The sequence below is a fragment of the Ranitomeya variabilis genome, chromosome 8 (assembly GCF_051348905.1).
Source record: "Ranitomeya variabilis isolate aRanVar5 chromosome 8, aRanVar5.hap1, whole genome shotgun sequence".
In the NCBI taxonomy this organism is placed as follows: Eukaryota; Metazoa; Chordata; class Amphibia; order Anura; family Dendrobatidae; genus Ranitomeya; species Ranitomeya variabilis.
Genome location: NC_135239.1, coordinates 45,258,892 through 45,278,140, shown reverse-complemented (window position 1 = coordinate 45,278,140; position 19,249 = coordinate 45,258,892). Strand labels below are relative to the sequence as shown.

General features: G+C 43.8%; 1 protein-coding gene across 7 annotated transcripts in view; it reads left to right on the top strand.

Annotated features, from left to right (window-relative positions):
- The first annotated feature begins 6,419 nt into the window (after window positions 1–6,419).
- The window catches only part of CEP350 (centrosomal protein 350), a 78,005-nt gene continuing 65,175 nt past the window's right edge, over window positions 6,420–19,249 (top strand). For all 7 annotated transcript variants that reach the window (XM_077278893.1, XM_077278892.1, XM_077278896.1 and 4 more), the window contains exons 1-4: window positions 6,420–6,551; window positions 16,450–16,532; window positions 17,126–17,169; window positions 18,876–18,990. In XM_077278893.1, the coding sequence (XP_077135008.1) occupies window positions 16,454–16,532; window positions 17,126–17,169; window positions 18,876–18,990 (238 nt within the window). In that variant the 5' untranslated portion in view covers window positions 6,420–6,551; window positions 16,450–16,453. The remainder of the gene's footprint in view (window positions 6,552–16,449; window positions 16,533–17,125; window positions 17,170–18,875; window positions 18,991–19,249) is intronic.

Sequence of the window (19,249 nt, the reverse complement as noted above, 5' to 3'; positions counted from 1 at the left end):
AAATCTATGTACAGAGCAAAAATTGTAAATCTACCTCTACAGAGAACAGGATTGTCCGGTGGCATGTACAGATCACAGATAATACGCGGCATTTATCTACACTGTGTGCAGAATTATTAGGCAAGTTTGTATTTTAGAGGATTATTTTTATGATTGATCAACAACTATGTTCTCAATCAACCCAAAAGACTGATAAATATCAAAGCTTAATATTTTTGGAAGTTGGAGTGTTTTTTTTTTTTTTTTTTAAGATTTGGCTATCTTAGGAGGATATCTGTTTGTGCAGGTAACTATTACTGTGCACAATTATTAGGCAACTTAATAAAAACCAAATATATTCCCATCTCACTTGTTTATTTTCACCAGGTAAACCAATATAACTGCCCAAAATGTAGAAATAAACATTTCTGACACAAACAAAACCCCCAAAAATTATTGACCAATATAGCCCCCTTTCTTTATAATGACACTCAACAGCCTTCCATCCATAGATACTGTCAGTTGCTTGATCTGTTTACACTGTTCCGAGAGGTGGACTGGTTTCCCTCCCTGTAGATCTCACATTTTATGAGGGACCACAGGTTCATTATGGGGCACAGATCAGGTGAACAAGGGGGCCATGTCATTATTTTTTCTTCTTTGAGACCTTTACTGGCCAGCCATCCTGTGGAGTAGTTGGAGGCATGTGATGGAGCATTGTCCTGCATGAAAATCATGTTTTTTTTTTGAGCGATACAGACTTCTTCCTGTACCACTGCTTGAAGAAGTTGTCATCTAGAACCTGGCAGTAGGTCTGGAAGTTGAGCTTCACTCCATCCTCAACCCGAAAAGGTCCCACAAGTTCATCTTTGATGATACCAGCCCATACCAGTACCCCACCTCCACCTTGCTGGCGTCTGAGTCGGAGTGGAGCTCTCTGCCCTTTACTGATCCAGCCTCTGGCCCATCCATCTGGCCCATCAAGAGTCACTCTCATTTCATCAGTCCATAAAACCTTTGAAAAGTCAGTCTAAAGATATTTCTTGGCCCAGTCTTGACGTTTTATCTTATGTTTCTTGTATAAAGGTGGTCGTTTTTCAGCCTTCCTTACCTTGGCCATGTCCCCGAGTATGGCACACCTTGTGCTTTTTGTTACTCCAGTAACGTTGCAGCTCTGAAATATGGCACAACTGGTGGCAAATGGCATCTTGGCAGCTTCACGCTTGATTTTCCTCAATTCATGGGCAGTTATTTTGCGCCTTTTTTGCACAACACGCTTCTTGCGACCCTGTTGTCTATTTGCCATGAAACGCTTGATTGTTCGGTGATCACGCTTCAAAAGTTTGGCAATTTCAAGACTGCTGCATCCCTCTGCAAGACATCTCCCAATTTTGGACTTTTCAGAGCCCATCAAATCTCTCTTCTGACCCATTTTGCCAAAGGAAAGGAAGTTGCCTAATAATTAAGCACACCTTATATAGGGTTTTGATGTCATTAGAAAACACCCGTCCTCATTACAGAGATGCACATCACCTGATTTACTTAATTGGTAGTTGGCTCTCAAGCCTGAACAGCTTGGAGTAGGACAAGATGTATAAAAAGTATCATGGGATCAAAATACAACTTGCCGAATAATTCTGCACGCAGTGTACTTTCATCAGATTTGACGTTGTCTGTTCCGAAGTACGGCGGGGTCACAAGAGAGAGCCGTCAACCAACATCTAATAATGTATATAAGGGCATTTATTATATTTATTTTGGGTTTGTTTTATAACCCAAAAAGGGTTTGTTTGTTTTTTACTGATTGATTGAGACCAGGTTTACAAATCTTGAGGGTATAGAAATGTGCTTCTTATAATTGGGCTGCCCAACAGACATGAGGTAAAAAGGGGTTGGTCACTTTCTAGTCAAATTTCTAAAAATGCCCTAAATTGTTCTGTACTGATCTAAGCAATTATACATTTTTGACCTTGCGCTGCCTCTTAAAACCCATCGAACTGGCGGTGTAAACACTGGAGAGCAGCGGAGTCATATAGATAGCAATCATCTGACTGCTTCCTCATCTCCATCCACTTCTGCACAACCAGGGAAAGCCCTGCCTGGTGCCTGCCTATGTGCTAAGGGCCAGGGATACCAGTAAGGAAGTGATGGCCCCCATCTTGAGCGCTATGAATGGGACCATGCCGCAGTCAGCAAGGGGTCTTATCCTGGACAGGGGGTAAGAATTGGGGGCATTTACAACTGCTTCTTATATTATTTGTACATACCTGTTGAAGTTTTTGCAGAATTTAATAGCTTTAGGAGCAGCATTTGGCACCATTTTTCTTTTATTTTAGTTTATAATATATTCTTGAGTGGTTTAGAGGGCTTGACTTGTTTGGATTGGGTTGGGTTGGGTCGCAGTTATTTAGGTAAGTTCACATAGAAATATTCCTTCTTTTCTTTTTTGCTGTAGTTTCGTTATGACTTTGGAAAACCACTGCAAATTAAATTTTTTGCACCTGTGGCTGCAGGAATAAATATAATTAATAGTGATGAGCGAACGTCCTGGGATAAGGTATTATCTGAGCATGCTCAGGTGCTAATAGAGTCTTCGGTGTGCTCAAATACTCTGTTCCAGTCCTTGCTGCTGCATATCTCACGTCTATCTGACAGCCGCAATCCCTCTATGTATTGTGGCTGTCGACCAGCCCCGAGACATGCAGCCGCGGGGACTCGAACATATTATTCAACCACACCGATGACCCTCGGATTACACCTGATCAGATCCCGTTTGCTCATCACTAATAATTAACCCACATACAACGTTTTCATCGGCCACAGATGTATTTCACAATCTGTTCTATTCTTTCATCGCCTCTCGTCTGATGTGTTTTATGCTTTTGCTGAAACGTTAAAATTCTACTTTGCGTATTTCATTATGTCATTAATTTGTTTTAATGCTTTAATTTTAGATACTATTTGATTGCGGTGGAATTGCTTCTTAAAACTTTGTTTGAAGATTGCTCATAGATGACCAAGTATAGGTTTTATTTTTTATAATGTTTGTCTACAATTTTTTTTTTTCCCACTGAGACTTTGTATATTGTACCTGTGTGCGCAGATTTAGATTGTTGCTTACTTTTGTACAATGAGAAATATTTTTAAATAAAAATAATCCAAATCGAATGTATTTTTTTTTTTTTAAATACTTTTAATTAAATACATTGAGAGCTACTACCTATACCAGTAGGTGGCTATACTGTACAGACATGGATAAAATTGTTAATGCCCTACTGTTAAAGTATGAAAAACCCACGATGGTCACTGAAATAACAGGAAACTGACAAGTAATTTTCTGTTTAAATTTACAGAATTTCAGACTTTTGAATTGTCACCTAACAGGAAAGGAAAATAATGAAATGGCCTGGACAAAAATGACGGTAACTCTAGAAAGAAAATTCTAAATAATTTGACCTTGGGGACATAATAAATTACAGTGTCTTGTAATTATCACGGGTGTCTACAGACTTATCAGTCAGTCTACCTATTCCAAGTTTGAAAAGTAGTCACTGTGCGGTTTGGTATCCTGGTGTGTACCACACTGGCCATGGACCAAAGAAAGCTAAGGAGAGGGTTGTCTCGTGAGATTAGAATGATTATTATAGACATACATGTTAAAGGGGTCGTCTACTACTCACAGCCCTTTCAATCAGCATGTTTGCCCCAGTAAAATAACAACGCTTCTACTCCCCTCCGGTGCTCTACTTTTCAGACATTTCGGACATCAAGAGGAAGTGAGCGGCCAGCCACACATTTAACTTCCTCTTGATGTCCTGGGCACCCAAAGTCACAGAAGCCCCTCGAGAGCTGCCACTGCTGGAGCGGCGGAGGGGAGTAGAAGTGTTATTTTACTGGTACAAACATGCTGATTGAGACGGGGTTATCTGAGTATTGGACAACCACTATAAAGGTAAAGGCTATAAGACCATCTCCAAACAGCTTAATCTTCCTGTGCATAGGAGGAGGGTAGTATTAGGGTATGTGCACACGCTGCGGATCCGCAGAGTTTTACCATGCATTTACAGTACCATGTAATGCTATGGGAAATGAAATCCGCAGTGCACATGCTGCGGAAAAAAACGTGCGGAAACACAGCGGTTTATTTTCCGCAGCATGTCAATTCTTTGTGCGGAATCTGCAGCGGTTTTTCACCTGCTCCAATAGGAAACTGCAGGTGAAAAACCGCGATAAATCTGCAGTAAAAACCGCAGCGGTTTTGCACTGTGGATTTATCAAAAACGCTGCGGAAAATTCCGCAATGGAATCTGCAGCGTGTGCACTTGGCCTTACAATGAAGACAGGAGGCAGGGATTTCTTCCAGACAACGCATGCCCAGGAGCCTGGAAGAAACGATTAGCATACAGAAATGAATATAACATTTCTCAACAGCAGGACCATTAATATGAGGCATACAGGTAGGACTAGTGTAACATTTCTATTACCTGTATGCCCATATTAATAGATCATATACGTCCAGGGAAGAGGGGAACAAATTCCCTTTAAGCGAGACTGGAAAATGCCAAAATACCTATTGAGAAGCCACAAAGCTAATGGAAGAATGCCATCTGAACAGAGGAGGCGAAAACTGACGATAAATTAAGCATACAAAGAAAACATACCTACACTGAAACATGGAGGAGGCTCGATTTTTTATTTTTTTTTATTTTTTTTTTTTTGGGGGGGGGGGTGGCAGCTGCTTTGTTGTGTTGGCACAGGGTGTCTGGATTCTGTGCAGGGTATAATTAAATCTCAAGACATTCTGGAGACAAATGTGCTGCCCAGTGTCTGAAAGCTTGGTCTGAGTCACAGGAACATGGGTCCTCCAACAGGATAATGTCCCAAAACACACAGCTGAAAACATCCAGAAATAGCGAAGAGCAAAGCTTTGAACTGTTCTGTAGTGGTTTCTATAAGCTCCAACCTAAACCTGTGGATTGAGCAGAAACCTGCAGTCTGGAGAAGACTCCGGAGACGGAAGGAGCAGTTTGCTCATAAGGATTCTTCCAAAATACCTGTAGACAGGTGCAGAAGTCTCTGAAAGTTACAGAAATCGTTTGCAGCGATTGCCTCATAAGGTTGTGTAACGTAAGCTGCATTAGCATCTATCCGGCTCCTATGGAACGCTTAATCATGAGCTATAAGGATCTTAAACATGTAGATGATAATGCAACTTGTAACATAAAAGTTTTATTACATACTGTATGTCTGGTGTGGACTTGCCTAAACTAAGACTATTATATGCCTGTTGGGCTGGAACTATCCTTCCTTGTTCACTCTGCAATATGCACAGTGACAGTGCGCTCTCTCTCCAGCTCTAATGGGAAGTGACGAGCTGCCGAGAGAGCGCACTGTCACTGCACATTGTAAGGAGAAAACTGGCAAAAAAAGCGATTAGATTATTACATTACATAGATGGCATTTAGGAATAAAATAAATGTTTGCTTCAGATCACTGCTTTAATTTAAAGGTCTCGTCGTTTTTGTCCAGGATGTTTTTCATTAGGTTTGGAACCACAATTCAAAAGCAATGTCTGATTTTTATTCATGTTCAATAAAGTTACAAGAAAAGTGACTTTTGTCAGTTTCCGGTTATTTCCGTGACCATTGCGGGGTTTTCTTATTTGAATAGAAGAATATCAACAACTCAGTCCTCGTCTTTATATGCGATTATACGGGTGTTATAGGGAGATGGAAAAATGAGTAACATTGTGGAGGTGAGACTTGGCGGTACAGCTCAGGTCATGCATGCTCATATCCCCCGAGCGTGCATGTGTATTGTACTGGATGGTGGCGATGTGCAGGAGCGCTGCTTCCAATAGGTGGCGCTAGTGTTTACGTTGTCATCCTCACTCAAGGGTAATTTGCATATTTAATTTCGCAGAGGCGCATGCATGGCCTATAAGTCTCCTCACAGGATGTCAGGCTCCTCCACATACAGAGATGTTATCCCTTATATTACACAGTAGGTTTTATTCCAGGGGGCACAGTGTATGGTTAGTGATATCGGCCAATGTAATTATACTTGTTTATTCAGGGGCACAGGGTCTTTTTTAATATTCTGGGGGCACAGTTTATGTTTCTGGTCATTCCTACATTGTTTGGTAAGGGTGTCACTGCTGTATGCGGACATGCCTCCACATTGTGCTGTCCCCTCCATATAACGCTTCTTTCCCTCGGACCAGTGTGAATTGTGTAATTTGCCGCTTTCTTGTGAGTTGTCTCCCCCTAGCGGAGGCAGCTGGTAACGTCCGCTGTTCTGCTGCGCCTCTCGCGCTTGTGCAGTACCCGGGCCTGTGCGCGCTGCCCCAACCACCATGGCCACGTGCACGAGCCCTCCGCCTCCTCGCGAGACTCTCCCGCTCCCGCCCGCGAGGCCGCTCTCGGAATGTCGGTTGTAACTGCGCACTAGCCTCCCCTCACTGCCGACCAATGGGAGCGCGGGACGTGACCCCGGAAGCGGAAGTAGTCTGGTTACCAGGAGAAGAGAACTGGAAGAGCAGAAGAACCGAATCGTCTGTGGCCGGGGCGGAGGTCAGTGTGTGTCCGGCGGGCGGGGGCCGGGTGTGTGCGGGCTGCTCTGCGGCCTCAGTCCGGGGCCTCCCTGCTGGGATGTCACCTATGTGTGGCGTTCTGCTGTGGGACTATAAGTACCAGCCTGCCACCCCCTGTATGCGGGCTGCCTGTTATGGTTGTCATGGAGTTGGCGGAGTGTGAGCTCCGGGCTGCAGGCGGCCTCCTCCCTGCCAGCTGTATGGCGGCGACCTGTCTGCGCGACTGCTCCCGGCTCCTCCATCTGCTGACGGCCAGCACTGACTACAGGGCCGTCCTGCACTGATCGCCGCACCTCTGCGTGCGCTACCTCTGCTCCTCTGCCTGCGCTACCTCTGCCTGCGCTACCTCTGCGCCTCTGCCTGCGCTTGTGCTTCCTCTGCGCCTCTGCCTGCGCTACCTCTGCCTGCCTCTGCGCCTCTGCCTGCGCTACCTCTGCCTGCCTCTGCGCCTCTGCCTGCGCTACCTCTGCCTGCCTCTGCGCCTCTGCCTGCGCTTGTGCTGCCTCTGCGCCTCTGCCTGCGCTTGTGCTTCCTCTGCGCCTCTGCCTGCGCTTGTGCTTCCTCTGCGCCTCTGCCTGCGCTTGTGCTTCCTCTGCGCCTCTGCCTGCGCTTGTGCTTCCTCTGCGCCTCTGCCTGCGCTTGTGCTTCCTCTGCGCCTCTGCCTGCGCTTGTGCTTCCTCTGCCTGCGCTTGTGCTTCCTCTGCCTGCGCTTGTGCTTCCTCTGCCTGCGCTTGTGCTTCCTCTGCCTGCGCTTGTGCTTCCTCAGGTTGTGCTGCGATTCTCCTTGCATGCTTGGTGCCTCTGGTTGCGCTGCGATTCTCCTTGCCCACTGCCTCTGGTTGTGCTGCACCTGGTGACTGCTCTACACTCACCAGCTTTGATCATGGCTGCAAAAGCAGACTACAGGGGTTTTGTTTGTAATCTGTCACCATGGAGACACATAGGACTGCATAGAGCTGTAGGTGTAAAACCTTTTTTGTTTAATTGGACGTCTTTCATGTTTTGTTTTTTCCGTTGGTAATGTGGACATTTTCTCTTTTGCATGCCTTAGGATATGTTTTATACACAGGTGCAACAGATTAGTGTATTGATCTACAGGAGGGTCAGACTGATTCAGAGGGGTTTATTCTCTGCTTTAGGTCTCTTTTCCATTTGCGAGAAACACGTCCGTGTCTCGCATGTGAAAACCAAGCTGTGGCGCCAGCATTTTGGAGCGGAGCGTACGGCTCCATGTGTTGCTATGCGGCCGCACGCTCCACTCTGGAGGCGCCACAGCTTGGTTTTCACATGCGAGACACAGACGTGTTTCCCGCAAATGGAAAAGAGCCCTTAGGCTGGATTCTGAGTGCAGACTATGAGGTAGGGAGCGGCCCTGGGTCTCCTGACCCGAACTCCTCAGCCTGATAAGCATATATGAGACTGTCGGGGGCAGGAGACCTGAGGTCAGTCTGTGCTCAGACTGTGAAGCCTAGATGTGTGAATCCGGCTTTACCTCGCGGACTCTGCAGGACTCAGTAGCTTACCTCTTCTCCATTGCACTTTTTTTTTTTCACACCGCAAACAAAAATTAGTGTCAAACCTTTTCTGTAGTGTGTAAACTGGGTTCTTGATGCCCCTACACATGTCCATTGTGTCCAGTCTTGATTTCACCCTAAACTCAAAACATGGGAGACATGAGCTGTGGGTTGTGCTGCCATTTCTCACCTTGTTCTCTGCATAAAATCTGAGCATCAGTATGTCCTATGGTGGGCTGTAGTGCTAAAGACTTTCCCAGGTGACATTTTTGATGTGGTATTCACAAGGTTGATAGTTACTTAAAGGGAATCTGTCACCAGGTTTTTGTTACCCAATCTGAGTGCAGCATAATGTGGGCGCAAAGACTCTGATTCCAGTCGTGTGTCACGTACAAAGTTACTTGATGCAGTTTTGATAAAAATCAGTTTTCTCTGCTGCAGATCTAGCAGTTCTCTAAATGCTGAGCCCTGTATAACTCCACCCACACCACTGATTGGCTGCTTTCAGTGTACACTGTGCAAAGGCAGAAAGCTGCCAATTGGTGGTGGGGCCGGAGTTATACAGAGCTCATGAATATGGAGGACTACATGACAGCGGGTTAACTAGTCCTCTAGAGACAATCACTGGAATCCGGGTCTTTTTCCCTACATTGTCGTCCCTTTAACCTCTCAAAATGTAATATTATTAACCCCTTAATGACCGCCAATACGTCTTTTAACTGACCTGACATTTAAGAGAATAGCCTCCCCATACAGGTGACAATCCAGCAGCTGTCGGCTGTACACTATAGCTGACAACTTGCTGTATCAGCCACGATCAGTGTTTGCACCATCCAAATCTGTTTAACCCTTTAGATGCTGCTGTCAATAGTGACTACATCATATAAATGGTTAACAGACTGTGGGGGCTTCCTCCTAATCCCAATTGGTGCCCTTAGATCATGATTGTGTGGCCCTGATGTTTACCATAGCAATTCATGAGCAAATTCTGGCCTAAGGGTACTGTCACACAGTGACACTTTGGACGCTACGACGGCACGATCCGTGACGTCGCAGCGTCGTATGATTATCGCTCCAGCGTCGTAGACTGCGGTCACACTTTGCAATCACGGCGCTGGAGCGATGCCGAAGTCCCCGGGTAACCAGGGTAAATATCGGGTAACTAAGCGCAGGGCCGCGCTTAGTAACCCGATGTTTACCCTGGTTACCAGCGTAAACGTAAAAAAAACAAACAGTACATGCTCACATTCCGGTGTCTGTCCCCCGGCGTTCTGCTTCTCTGCACTGTGTAAGCACCATAGCCGGAAAGCAGAGCGGTGACGTCACCGCTGTGCTCGCTTTCCGGCCGTCAGGCGCTCACAGTGCAGAGAAGCTGAGACGCCGGGGGACAGACACCGGAATGTAAGTATGTACTGTTTGTTTTTTTTACGTTTACGCTGGTAACCAGGGTAAACATCGGGTTACTAAGCGCGGCCCTGCGCTTAGTTACCCGATGTTTACCCTGGTTACAAGCGAACACATCGCTGGATCGTTGTCACACACAACGATCCAGCGATGTCAGCGGGAGATCCAGCGACGAAAGAAAGTTCCAAACGATCTGCTACGACGTACGATTCTCAGCGTGATGTCTGATCGCAGTAGCGTGTCAGACACAGCGATATCGTATGGATATCGCTGGAACGTCACGAATCGTACCGTCGTAGCGATCAAAGTGCCACTGTGTGACAGTACCCTAAGAGTCTGCCGGTTGTTGTAACCTGTTCAGAAGTTAGGGTACTGTCACACAGTGGCACTTTGATCGCTACGACGGTACGATCCGTGACGTTGCAGCGATATCCATACGATATCGCTGTGTCTGACACGCTACTGCGATCAGACATCACGCTGAGAATCGTACGTCGTAGCAGATCGTTTGGAACTTTCTTTCGTCGCTTGATCACCCGCTGACATCGCTGGATCGTTGTGTGTGACAGCGATCCAGCGATGCGTTCGCTTGTAACCAGGGTAAACATCGGGTAACTAAGCGCAGGGCCGCGCTTAGTAACCCGATGTTTACCCTGGTTACCAGCGTAAACGTAAAAAAAACAAACAGTACATACTTACATTCCGGTGTCTGTCCCCGGCGTCTCAGCTTCTCTGCACTGTGAGCGCCTGCCGGCCGGAAAGCGAGCACAGCGGTGACGTCACCGCTCTGCTTTCCGGCCGCTGTGCTTACACAGTGCAGAGAAGCAGAACGCCGGGGGACAGGCACCGGAATGTAAGTATGTACTGTTTGTTTTTTTTTACGTTTACGCTGGTAAACATTGGGTTACTAAGCGCGGCCCTGCGCTTAGTAACCCGATATTTACCCTGGTTACCCGGGGACTTCGGCATCGCTCCAGCGCCGTGATTGCAAAGTGTGACCGCAGTCTACGACGCTGGAGCGATAATCATACGACGCTGCGACATCACGGATCGTGCCGTCGTAGCGTCCAAAGTGTCACTGTGTGACAGTACCCTTAGAGGCATTTAGGTGGTAAAAATGCACATTTTCATTTCTGTCATGTCACTTTGCATTAATTCCTGAAAAGCAACTGAGGGTCCGGATGGCATACACCCACGAGTACTAAGAGAACTAAGTAATGTAATAGATAAACCATTATTTCTTATTTTTAGGGACTCTATAGCGACGGGGTCTGTTCCGCAGGACTGGCGCATAGCAAATGTGGTGCCAATATTCAAAAAGGGCTCTAAAAGTGAACCTGGAAATTATAGGCCAGTAAGTCTAACCTCTACTGTTGGTAAAATATTTGAAGGGTTTCTGAAGGATGTTATTCTGGATTATCTCAATGAGAATAACTGTTTAACTCCATATCAGCATGGGTTTATGAGGAATCGCTCCTGTCAAACCAATCTAATCAGTTTTTATGAAGAGGTAAGCTATAGGCTGGACCACGGTGAGTCATTGGACGTGGTATATCTCGATTTTTCCAAAGCATTTGATACCGTGCCGCACAAGAGGTTGGTACACAAAATGAGAATGCTTGGTCTGGGGGAAAATGTGTGTAAATGGGTTAGTAACTGGCTTAGTGATAGAAAGCAGAGGGTGGTTATAAATGGTATAGTCTCTAACTGGGTCGCTGTGACCAGTGGGGTACCGCAGGGGTCGGTATTGGGACCTGTTCTCTTCAACATATTCATTAATGATCTGGTAGAAGGTTTACACAGTAAAATATTGATATTTGCAGATGATACAAAACTATGTAAAGCAGTTAATACAAGAGAAGATAGTATTCTGCTACAGATGGATCTGGATAAGTTGGAAACTTGGGCTGAAAGGTGGCAGATGAGGTTTAACAATGATAAATGTAAGGTTATACACATGGGAAGAAGGAATCAATATCACCATTACACACTGAACGCAAAACCACTGGGTAAATCTGACAGGGAGAAGGACTTGGGGATCCTAGTTAATGATAAACTTACCTGGAGCAGCCAGTGCCAGGCAGCAGCTGCCAAGGCAAACAGGATCATGGGGTGCATTAAAAGAGGTCTGTATACACATGATGAGAGCATTATACTGCCTCTGTACAAATCCCTAGTTAGACCGCACATGGAGTACTGTGTCCAGTTTTGGGCACCGGTGCTCAAGAAGGATATAATGGAACTAGAGAGAGTACAAAGGAGGGCAACAAAATTAATAAAGGGGATGGGAGAACTACAATACCCAGATAGATTAGCGAAATTAGGATTATTTAGTCTAGAAAAAAGACGACTGAGGGGCGATCTAATAACCATGTATAAGTATATAAGGGGACAATACAAATATCTCACTGAGGATCTGTTTATACCAAGGAAGGTGACGGGCACAAGGGGGCATTCTTTGCGTCTGGAGGAGAGAAGGTTTTTCCACCAAAATAGAAGAGGATTCTTTACTGTTAGGGCAGTGAGAATCTGGAATTGCTTGCCTGAGGAGGTGGTGATGGCGAACTCAGTTGAGGGGTTCAAGAGAGGCCTGGATGTCTTCCTGGAGCAGAACAATATTGTATCATACAATTATTAGGTTCTGTAGAAGGACGTAGATCTGGGGATTTATTATGATGGAATATAGGCTGAACTGGATGGACAAATGTCTTTTTTCGGCCTTACTAACTATGTAACTATGTTACTAACTATGTAACTGTAGGGTTAATAAACTACCTGACAGCAGTTTTCAATATGTCAGGGGGTGCCATTTTTAAAAATGTATAACTTTTGGGGGTTTCCAAATATGTGGGACCCCTAAAGTCACTTCAAACATGGCTAAGTACCTAAAAAAAATAAATTTTGTAAATTTCCTTGAAAAAATGAAAAATTACTGCTAGATTTTTAAACCTCCCAAAATGCTAACAAAATAAAATTAGCAATTTTCAAAATTTGAATGATTATCCCTTTAATCCAGATAGTCATACCACAGCAAAACATTAATGAATAACATTTCCCACATGTCGGCTTTACATCAGCACCATTTGTAAAATGTTCTTTTTTAAAATTTCTCAAATTTCTGATATTTTTTATAAATAAACACAAAACATATCGACCTAAATTTACCATTATCATAAAGTGTAATTTGTCACGAAAAAACAATATCAAAATCACTGTTATTTGTTGAAGCGTTCCAGAGTTATTACCACATAAAGTGACACTGGTCAGATTTCAAAAATTTGGCTCTGTCACTAAGGGGTTAAAGTCCATTTCCAGTGTGTGTTTTGTTTTTTGGTTTTCTTTCACAATTACTTTGCTACCTGTAATATGCCGTATGAACAGTGACTTCACTAGAATACTTACTGGTCGCTGTCTTCTGCTGTATGCAGCACTGATCTCTTCCCTATCTTGCATCTTATGACTGCAGCACGGACTTGCCCGCTTGCGTTGTGGACCATTAGTTTCTCTGTTTAAAGGGGTTGCCCACTACTCAGACAACCCCTTCACAATCACTATGCCTCCCCCCCCCCCCCCCAATAAAATAACACCTCCCAGGGCTCGTGTTACATTATGTCAGGCAGTCATTGTGGCCATTCAGCGGCCACTTCACTCTCCCCTTCCCAAGAGAAATTAGACATCGGGAGGAAGTAAGAGAAAAGCCGCATCTCTCGCTTCCTCTGAATGTCAGTGTCTCTGGGATAGTGACTGCACAACATCATGGCTGCAAGGCTGGGGAATTAATAATAATATTGGAGAAAGTTTTTAAAGCAATATATGGACACAGTAGATGTGAGCATCTGTCAGACTACATTAAAGGATTTGTCCACTACTAGGACAACCCCTTTTCTGCATGAATTTTCGTTCCCATGAAGATAAAAACTCTCATACTCTCCTCTCCGGCTGGTGCCATTCCGGCGGTGTTGGCAATGGCATTTCCGGGGCTCACGTGAGCCCTGAACCCAATAAACGCTGGCGTCCCTGCTTTTGGACATATAAGTAATCAAGAATGAGAGATGCAGCTGCCACTCACTTTTTATTATTATTATTATTATTATTATTATTAATGCATATAAAGGCTGTGATAGTGATGCCGGCGATGACTTGGCGCTCATGTGTCATAACAATGACATGTGAGCCCCAGGACCGCTGGTGCCAACGCCGCTGAAACTGCTTTGGCATGGGACGTCAGTATAAGTGTTTTTATTTTCACGGGAATTAACATTCATGCCGAGAAGGGGTTGTCCTAGTAGTGGACAACCCCTTTAATGTTGTCTGACAGATGTCACATCTACTGTCCATATATTACATTACTGACTATTCATTGATGCTGCCACCATCCAGTTTTAGCCTTTTCTTGTGATTCCCGACTTCAATTTTTAAAATGAAGTCTGATAGAGAGAGCCTTTATTAAATGCTTCAATTTCCATCACAGCAACAATATTGAAGATTTTGTCATGTGAGGTGTAACTAGAGTCTGAACTGCGATTATTCATGTCCCTTTCATGTTGGGCAGGATGAGGCTCATCTGTATAATGGGGCGTGCTGTCATTTACTCATCATTTCAGGTTTACATCTTCCTCTCCCATCAGTCAACACACAGAAGTTCATTCCCTGACCTCTGCTGCTGTGAATTACTGGATCAGGGATGCGCAGCACTTGTTTCATCTGGATTAATTTTCTAAAATGAGAAGACTTTGGAACCTCCTGTTCAATAATTGGGAATCCAGAATTTTTGTTCTTAAGTATCATCCGCTTTTTAAAAGGGCCAGTATCCATTCGCTGCAATTTCACGGGTCAGAAAATCATTTCACAGTTAAAAAAAAAAAAAAAAAAAAATCTTTCTTCTTGAAACATAACTTTTACTTCATTCTTTAAAACTGATCCCAGCAATAGTGTTTAGTAAAAAAAACTGAGGTGGGTGTCCCATTTAGTTGTTGGGGAATAGCCAAGGTGTCGCTTTAGAAAAGTCGCAACTGCTTCTGTATTACTCGAAACTCATCGCATGTTTCAGGCATACGCTCTGTTCACACGTCTGTAGAACTATTCTGTTTGTTTGTCCCACCTAGAAGAAATAAGACAGGTAAACAGAATGATGATCTTGTGCTGTTCTGTTTGTTCTACACAGAACAAAGAGCAAAGGAGTGCGGGACTCAAAATATAGAAAATAACAGAATTCTGTCTATCGATACACAAGATTTAAAAAAAAATAAAACAATATACGGTAAACATATCAGATACGAAGAAAATCATTAGTCATCAGTCATTCTGTGCTGAAAGATAAAAGGAAGTAAGAACCACATGTTTTACCAGTAGGAGATGGATAAAATATAATAAAAAAACAGGAGTGAAGGCCACAATGAGATGTACAGACTACAGACCAAATAATAGATTATATGTGGTCTAAAGAAAAATAATAAACATAGAATAAATACCCAGTGGTAATAAGGGGGCTTCACCTGGCGAAACCCACCTCTCATGCATTTCGCAGTATGCTTCATCAGGGGAAAAATATTGACTGATTGGTTCAGCAGACGTGAGCAGAGCCTTATTTTCAATGGCCACGTGGTTCTGTGGAAAATGCATTGCCGTGTACATGAAGTACATCCACCATGTGCCACCTGTGCCCGGATGGGTACATGGGTTCCCAGCCCGAACGCCGCTCTTATTTGCTTGCAATGCCTGCCCTAATCTCACTGCAACTTGTGTGGACGTCTTATCATGACCCTAAGACATAGGTCATATTGGCAGCAACTAACAGAATGGTTTTTAACAAGGAAAAATGCAAAGTACTACATCTAGGCAATAAAAATGAAAAAAAAGCATATACAGAATGGGAGGAATAGGGTTAAGCAACAGAGCATTTGAAAAAGACTTGGATATACTAATAGATCACAAACTGAACATGAGTCAACAGTGTGATGCAGCAGCAAAAAAGGCAAATGCAATTCTGGGATGTATTAACAGAAGTATACAGTCTAGGATCACGTGAAGTCATTACTGCCCTCTACTCCTCTTTGGTCAGACCTCATCTGGAATACTGTGTCCAGTTTTGAGCACCACATTTTAAAAAAGACATCAACAAACTGGAGCAGCTTCAGAGAAGAGGGACCAGAATGGTGACCGGTCTGCAAACCATGTACTATGAGGAACGGTTACAGGATTTGGGAATGTTTAGCTTGCAAAAAAGAAGACTGAGAGGAGACTTAATAGCTGTCTACAAATATCTCAAGGGCTGTCACATTGTAGAAGGATCATCTTTATTCTCATTTGCACAAGGAAAGACTAGAAGCAATGGGATGAAACTGAATGGGAGGAGACACAGATTAGATATTAGAAAACACTTTTTAACAATTAGGGCGATCAATGAGTGGAACAGGCTGCCACGAGAGGTGGTGAGTTCTCCTTCAATGGAAGTCTTCAAACAGAGGCTGGACAGACATCTGTCTGGGATGATTTGGTGGATCCTGCTTTGAGCAGGGGGTTGGACCAGATGACCCAGGAGGGCCCTTCCAACTCAACCAATATCATAGGATCATAGAATGGTAATCATATGGTTTTCTCCGAAAAGAAGAAAAATTTAATTGAGAAAATATCAGAAGGTCAAGATAAAACTTAATGCAGCATTTATATTCTTGCATGAAGGCAGAAGCATAACCCCCAGCATGTCATGTTACACTTTTGCTGGCTGCTGTCCCGACTAAACCTCCAGCATCCAATAGCCTGCACTTGATCCCAGCCTGGAGCAGCTGTCGCGGGCGGCCTCCATCCATGGATCTTATGACACATTGGCCAGTGCTCTGCTTTTGGAAAGGGTGGGGGTTGTGTAGCTGGGTGAGGAATTCTAACTCTCACTTTCCGCTGTTAAAATTAGGACGTTGGTCATTTTCCTTGATTTTTTTTTTTTTTTTCTGTCCCTTGTAGATGAATGGCTGAGAAGAATTTATGGAGGACATCAACTTTTTACCAGGGACCACCTCATCAGCCGTCTCAGGAGACAATTCAAGGTAGGCTGTGATACAGTTATAATGTCGGGAGTGAAGTCTGCAGGACTCTGACCAGCGGGCAGACATGACAGTGAATGTCTCCTTTCTGTATTATCCCAATCATTATGGCAAAAATGTAAACACGACAGTATAAAAAACATCAGTTTCATCATACCGTGTACAGTTGTTTTTTTTTGCAGCAGCAGTAGCTATTAACCATTTATAGCTTCATATGTTACAGAATTGTAATGTATCCAGAAAAACGCATGTTATACTGTGGTCAGTGTGGCATCTGATTTTTTTTATTTTTATTTTTTATTTTTCTTGTGCACGCACACACCTGAACAGGCGTGTCTCATCCGATTTATAGAAGAAACAAGAGCATACTGCGATTTTTATTTTTTTTTTATTTTTTTTATTTTTTTCTTTTCCCCACATGCAGATAGAAAAATCAACTCATCTGCACTGCCCATTGAATAACACAGGTCGGAGTGCTGTTCGTTAATTTCAGACAGCCCTGGGGCCGAATATACAGTCGTGTGCAAAAGCCCTAACAAGCAGATTGTGAAGGAAGAGAAGTAAATATCTGATGCACATGTTTTATCTTTTCACAGAAATAAGTAAAGCCTGGAAGACGATTTCTAATACACAAGCTGCGGTGAGTATGACCGCTTACTGCCGCTGCAGACTTCTATAGTAGTATGTCTTTCAGCTTCGTGATATATATTATGTTTCAGACCTAATTCTTCTCACAGCTAAGTATTTGCTACAGTTGAATGTAGTTTAACCAATCTTCCGTGAGTTCAAATATTTGGAAGGCTGCCTTTTTCCAAAAATAGTGCCACGTCTGTCCGGAGCTTGGGTTATAATTCGTTTCCTATCCAGTTCTAAGAAGTTGACCTGCAGTTACAGATACAACCCATAAATATGACCAGGTTATTCCATATCTGCCCCCAAGTCAGCTCTTCCCAGCGCCTCTCTAGGTGATCGACAGGTGTTTCCCATAGCGAGAGACCTTTCAAGTCCCATGCAGCACAGAAGCTGGCCAGGGGCAGAGCAGGACTAGTCTCGTCTCCGGTTATAGTCCCAAGTTGGATATTTAAAGAATATTTTATTTGTTTGTAGAGGAAAATATATCTGGCTGTGATTGAGCATGCTGTCTGAATGGTGTCATTAAGAAATACAACGCATCCCATTTAAAAACAAATGAATAAAAAAAAATGTTATGTCTCTTTGAATAAAGGGAGGAAAAAGGGATACAAAACTGAAAGGGTTAACCTGATATCTCTTAATTATGGATTTTAAAATCCTGCTTGTTCAAAAGGTATCTGTGGGACAGTATACAAGCTGTACCCGTGTATCCTTTGGACATGATCTCATGGGGTTTGTAGTCTCTATTTTAGACTGGTTGTCAAAAACATGGCCACCTTCTTCCATAGACGGCTCCACTCCTGTTATTGGGCTATATCTTGTATTTCAGCTTTGGCCAGACTGGGGCTAAGCTTTACCACTATACACATGTGGGTGAGCCACTGTAAGAAAGCTTCTCTCTCCACAACCCATTAATTCTGCACAACCCATTAACCAGGAACGTTTCTGTTCTGAAAGCGTAGATCTTACAGGGGTTGGCCACCTTTTCCATCAATTCTTTATTCTGTTTTTGTTTTTTGTGTTTTTTTTCAATGCTTGTATTTTGGGCTAAAAACGTATGTTTGCTATTGGGTTTTATTACAAATTTTGCCTCATTTTGCTTTACAGGCTGTTTGTTTCTCAGCACTTCTGTCCATACAATGGCTGCTGGTCACCAGACCTGTCCATCTAGGAGGAGGCTGATGGACAGGTCTGGTCACCGGCTCCTCCACTCGCGGCCATTGTATGGGCAGCAGTACTGGTCAGTGTGTGAGGAAAGCGGCACTGTCAGGAGATCGTGGGCGACCTCTCCATCTGAGAATATTGAGCTCATTCTGATAAAGGGAAAGTTTGTAAGTTTTGTCTAATTTTTTTCTCTGTCTTTTCTGAGCTCCTCTCAGCTGATGTATAATCACAGACTGCATTAAAGTGGAATGTGTGATGGGGAAACAAAGCGCTTAGAAAAGCAAAACAGTGCAAAATTTGTAATGAAACCGAATTGCAAAAATGAGTTTTAGTCCAAAATGCATGCATTTATGTAAAAGAAAAAAAAAATCCATATAGATGGCCAACCCCTTTTAAATGACTGATGTGACTGAAAGACCCCTTAGAGACATCACTGTTTGCTGTATAATTAATAACCTTTTCCTACACTTTATCCTGCTGCTTCGACTGGTACTTATTTTCTACGTACAATAATTTCATCTTTCGATGTGTGCGTTTGTCACCCCACAGCTAAGGCACCCTAACAATAAGCTGGATGTGGCCCCCACGAGCAGTGCAGCGTATGACCCCATCATGGAAGCCAAAAGAGCCGGAAGCAGTGCTACTCGGAAGATAAGTAGAAAAGGTAGCTCCTCTCTCTGTACGCTCATCGATTCTACACCTGTATAGTAATGAGGGACACAGACCCCGCTCAGCTCAGTCTACAGTATTGCAAGCAAAAGAAAAAAAACATCAACGTGAAGAAAAGCGTAAAAAAACAACCTTTATCTCTCAAAGCAGTGCAACTAAATTGCACACAAGCCAGGACCGAAGGCTTTCACACACGCTCTGCCTTATCATAGGCTTTAATCATGATGCCTTTTAGTGTAAGGCCGGCCTCACAC